The sequence below is a fragment of the Helobdella robusta genome, assembly GCF_000326865.2.
Source record: "Helobdella robusta unplaced genomic scaffold HELROscaffold_1, whole genome shotgun sequence".
In the NCBI taxonomy this organism is placed as follows: domain Eukaryota; kingdom Metazoa; phylum Annelida; class Clitellata; order Rhynchobdellida; family Glossiphoniidae; genus Helobdella; species Helobdella robusta.
In genome coordinates this window covers 13,259,015-13,264,888 of record NW_008703570.1, presented here as the reverse complement: position 1 = coordinate 13,264,888, position 5,874 = coordinate 13,259,015, and the positions used below count along the sequence as shown (strand labels likewise).

Genomic DNA, 5,874 nt, shown 5'->3' with positions numbered 1-5,874 from the left:
CAACACACACACACACACATATACAAATATTATAAAAATGCTAATACACATACATCCCAACAACATGTAAACATCTATAAACTTGTAATTATTATATTTATAACAGAAAGCATCATTAGAATGGTGCGCACTTAACTTTCATTATCTTTTAATAACTCATCCGTTCGTTCATCCATCCATCCATTCATCTATTCATTCATCTATTTATTTATCCATCCATCCATCCATTCATCCATCCATCCATCCATTCATCTATTCATTTATCTATTTAATTATCCATCTATCTATCCATCCGCCCACCCATCAATCCATGAAATTGATTGAAAACAATTTATAACAATTTTGAAATGTTAAAGGATAGAATGAAACTGAAATGGACCAACAGGATAAGTTGAGAAAATGAGATAAAGAGAAAGAGAGAGAGAGAGAGAAAGAGAGAGAGAGAGAGAGAAAGAGAGAGAGAAAGATGTCATTGTGCCATTTTTGCTGCATAATGCATGTTACTAGTAACTCTACCTTAAGCTACTAACTCTACTCAAGTTACTCTACTCTAAGTCTAAACTTTAAGAGATGTTAGTCTAAACCATTAAACTTAATTAAATTATTCCTCACTCCGTAAGAAAGGAGGAAACCTATTACCATATCACAGTTTATAAATAAATCATGTGAACAATCTGAAAAATAACATTAATAATAACACAGAAAATGGCAATAATAATAAAAACTACAATATTATATTGGTCATAAGTTATTAACAAGAAAAATAACAATAATAATAATCTATAATTTTGATAATGATGTTTAATATTTAAAGCAGGTGATCATGTGAAATGAAGTGAATGTGGCGTCCCCATGCAATTATGAACAACAATTATAAGCGAAAATTAAATATTATATATATATATATTTATTTTTATTTATTTATTTAAAAATATATTTATAATTATACATATAATTTTGATAAAAATACCAAAAATTTCGAGTTTTACCAAATATTAAGCTACCGTATCATATATATATATATATATATACATATATATATATATGTATATATATATATATGTATATATATATATATATACATATATATACTATATACTATATATATATATATATATATATGCTATTTCGTCAATAAGCAACACTTGTATATTAATAGATGAATTGAAAGTTATTAGTATTAACGTAAAATTCACGTGCACACGCACGCACACACGCACGCACACGCACACACACACACTTACATTCATATACATATAAGTTTGTGAGAAAGCAAGCAATAAAAATGTATAAAACTTTAATTATTATCATAGTTGATATAATTGTATACATTTTGTATAAACATTCCTGGCAGAAGCATCTTCATCATATTAATCTTACATTAACAACAATAATATTAATGATAAGAACAAAAGTAATAACGAATGAAGCTTACATCACATTAAAATTACTGTTACCAAGACAAAGACATCAACACAAACCAACAACAACAACAACAATAACAACAACAACAACAATAATATTAACAAGAGCCACAACAACAACAACAGCAACTTCTATCACATGTAGAGTACTATGGAGTAATTAATAAATTTGGAAACATCAGTTGCCACAGTCACAACTTAACAAAGAATCACCACTACTACAGTCTCTACAACAAGAAGAAAACAATCAATCAATCAGAACAACAACAGCCATTCAACATACATAAACAAACAACAACAACAACAACAAAAAACAGATACAACAAACAAAATAACCGACAAACTAACAACAAAACAACAAACATACAAAGAGGCTAATAACATACAAAACAAAACGTACATATCAAACAAACAAAACACAAAACAACCAACGACCAAAAAACACGAGCATACAAACAAACAAACAAAAATTATACAAAGTAAAGGAAAACAAACAACACCATACTACTTATCCCTCTTGGAATAGCAACAAACCTGGAATATAAACAGTCGGAACCTGAATAAGATGTAGAGAAATAAATGCAACAGAGGCAGTAAGGCACAAGCTAAAAACAAACAAGTCAAAAAAGCTCTCAGAGGGTAAGCCCAATCGACGACCCCGCGATAAATAACATTATTTGGGGGGTCCAAAGACCAATAAATGTACGAAAATACGCTATACATTCCACCTAAAATCATTGGATATATAACGTGCTGCAGTCGAACTGGAATGGCATTTATAGACACCTCCATCAAGATGATTATGGAATTCATTAGGTGCATGTGGAAGTCCCCGATTGGGATGTAGTTGATCTTCTTCAGTGGGTACAGGGCTTTGAAATAGACGATGGTGACCAGTAAGGCGGTTGGGGCTGCCAGCGCAAACAAAAACCAATTCAATTTCACTAATTTAGGAACCTGGTTCGACCAAACTTGGGAACTACTCTTCTCTTTTAATTTAATGATGACCTCCATATTCGTCTCGACTTTCTTGGCGACCTTCAGATGATGTCGCAGGACTGTGACAAACGAGCATAAACAATGTAGCATTAAGATGAAGTAGGCCCAATTCGTCAGGAAGACTCCCCACGGCCTTACGGGGAGCATCGGGTCGGGAAAACCCGCCACACTTTGCACGAATCCATAAAATGTGTAGACGCTCAGAGCACATCTGTAAATTAGGAAGATCGTTGAGTGGATAGGCCACTGTTGAATGGTAGATTGTATAATGTCATTAAAATTATTGCTAAAATTATGAAAATTTGTGAATTTATTATGAATGATTAGTCATTATATTTTAATAATAAACAAATTATTTTTTATTGGTTTATTATTGAATATTTAAAAAAATAATTTATTTAATAACAGCAAATCTATCACTACTTCGAGACATAATGAGACACAATTTTACTCACCAAGCCAAATAAAATTGCTAATATAAATATATTATTGAATAATAAAAATATAAATTGAATTTATTTATTTATATAAACTTATGATTTATAATAAAAAAATAACTCAAATTAATAATAAAATAAAATATGAACCTGAGAAAAATAAAATAATTCAGATGGGACATGGGAAAACTTCCAGTTATAAGATGTGAATTCATTCTTTAGGGTCAGTGTCTTTAGGTACTGAATTGGTGATAAAATTTATTTTATTTTATTAACCATAGTTTAATATATTATAAAATATAAATAAATAATGAAATTTATTTAAATTAAATATGACAGTATTTATATAGTTACTGTCATATTTAATTTAAATAAATTTCATTATATATATATATATATAACTAAAAAATTAACAAATAAATAAATACTACATAAATTCTTACAGATTTTAGTTTAAACTAGTAAGTGAAAAAATTTATTTAAAAATATCAGTGGCACACCCAATTCAGAGATTTTTCAGGCATTTTTGTTGAATGATGATCTTCTTCGGGCATTAAAATATACAAATAATCAATGGAATAGATATTCATTTCTTAATTTAAAACTTTTTAAATGAAAAGGCAACATTTGGAAAGTCAAAAACTGGAAAAATAATTTTTTAAAAATAAAAATTAAACGAAAGAGATAGCTTTTTAGTTATGTCGCTTGTCAATCGGTGTACTTTCGAATTTAAAGGGACTATTTAAATGGCCAGGGATGGACAAATAATTCATAATCTCGTTTACCTTTTCATTTTCATACAAATATTACTATTATTTATAAATTATTTGTTAAATATGATTAATTTTATATATATTCATACTGCCATATATAGAATACACTTTCTTTGTATATATTATGTATATTAAATAGGAATAAACACTTAAACACACAAACGTACGCATAGAAACACACACACAGTCATGCACAAACACGCTATGTAGTATTGTTTTGGGCTATGGATAATGTCTTCTTCTTTCTCGTGCCTTATCCTTTCAGGACATTGGCGACCATCGACCTCCATAAAATCCGATCTTTAACACTTTGTAAGAGTTGAAATGGGGTGATACTCAACAAGTGACACAAGGGCTTCACGAATGTTGTTCGACGTTGACTGCGATCTCTTTTCTCTACAATCTTTTCAGTAGTTGTTAGGTTGTTTCTTATATTTCCATAAACTCCACGTGTTTCACGCTATCAAAAGCTTTGGAGTAATCGACAAAACATATAAACAAGTCTATATTCCAATCGCTCGTTCACTGATCATTCGTAGCATAAAGAGTGTTTCTTGTGCCACAATCCTCTACGAAACCAAATTGGACATTTGAAAATTCAGATCTGATTTTGCTTCGTGTTCTCATCATCAGAATTCTCAAGAGAACTTTTGTAAGATGACTCATCAAGATGAGTGTTGGATGTAGAGGAAAGGGCCAACAAAAGCAAATACAGATTTCGTAAAAGAGTGTTTAGCACAAGTTAAAGTTAAGAAGAAGTGAGAACAAGAAGACGATCGTAAACCGGGGCGTTTTTATTGTATGTGTTTGTTTGTATTTTATGTGTATTCATATTATAGGTAACATTACTGTACGCAATTGCGCTGTTGTCAATCGTGTAGCATATAATTGTATTGTGTAGTATTATATTATATTATATTATTATAACTTATTATAAGGAAGGTCCGGAGAGATTGAGAAATATAAAAAAAGCTCTCAAGATGGCGGGAAAATGTTAAAAATTACGTCATATTTGACGGTTGAAACATTTTAATGTTATAATATTATGGATGTTTTTATGATACAACTATTTGTCTATCTATCTGTCTGTCTGTGTCTATCCGTATGTCTTTCTGACTGTCTGTCTTTTTGACTGTCTGTTTTTCTGACTGTATATCTACGTGACTGTCTGTCTTTTTGACTGTCTGTTTTTCTGACTGTATATCTACGTGACTGTCTGTCTAACTGTGTGTTTGTTTGTCTCTCTATCTATCTATCTAATTATCTAATTATTTATCATCATTTTCATCACCATCTAATTTCAAAAATCTTTGATGTGATGTTTGATGATGTTGGGTAGTACACATCATATCACCATCATATCATTGTATCATTATTCTTATATAAATTATTAGAATTCACATTTTGATGATAAGATGATAATCCTTCTTATCATTTGAGGTCGTAGTTGTTGTTGTTGGCGTAGTTGTCATCATCATCTTCATCATCATTGTCACTCTCATCCTCTTCATCTTCTTCTCTTTTTTCTTTTTTTTTTCATCATCATCAGCCTCATCACCGCCCATCTTCTTATCACATTGATTGCATCCATCTATCAGTTGAATGCGTGTGTTTGTTTGAGGTTGTTTTCCATTCCATTCCATGTAACCCCTTGCATCTTATGTTGGAAAAAATAAAGTCGTCGTCATCTTCTTTGTCATCGTTGTCGGCACTCTTTTTATCATCATCATCATCATCATCATCATCATCATCATCATCATCATCATCATCATCGTCATCATCATCGTCATCATCATCGTCATCATCATCGTCATCATCATCGTCATCATCATCGTCATCATCATTATCGTCATCATCATCATCATCGTCATTATCCTTATCTCCCTTATCGTTATCATCGTCGTCATCATCATCAACAAACAACAACGACATCATCATCATCAACAACAACAACAACAACATCATCAATATGTTTTTCTTTTTTTTTTCTTCTTTTTCATCTTCATCACCAACATCATATCATCTTCTTCTTTTTCCTCCTCCTCTTCTTCATCTTCAATCTCTTCCAATTACGCTGAGGCATTCGCACTTAGATGTGTGTGCGTATGAATACTGTACTTTATTTAGTTAATACATTTCATCATTCCATATTTTATTCTACGTACGTAACATACAAGAAATTTCTCTCCGCCTCTCTTACAGCCTCTCTCTTTTTTTCTCTCTTTTTTTTCTCCCTCTCTC

The 5,874-nt window shown here is 30.7% G+C and overlaps 1 protein-coding gene across 1 annotated transcript in view; it reads right to left on the bottom strand.

The window, feature by feature from the left end:
• Positions 1–3,384, bottom strand: part of HELRODRAFT_159832 (hypothetical protein) — a gene marked incomplete at both ends in the record, with an annotated part of 4,198 nt that extends 814 nt beyond the window's left edge. Inside the window, 3 exons of the mRNA XM_009011671.1 lie at positions 1,959–2,669; positions 3,011–3,100; positions 3,361–3,384. Of these exons, the coding sequence (XP_009009919.1) occupies positions 1,959–2,669; positions 3,011–3,100; positions 3,361–3,384 (825 nt within the window). The remainder of the gene's footprint in view (positions 1–1,958; positions 2,670–3,010; positions 3,101–3,360) is intronic.
• Between the last annotated feature and the right edge of the window lie 2,490 nt (positions 3,385–5,874).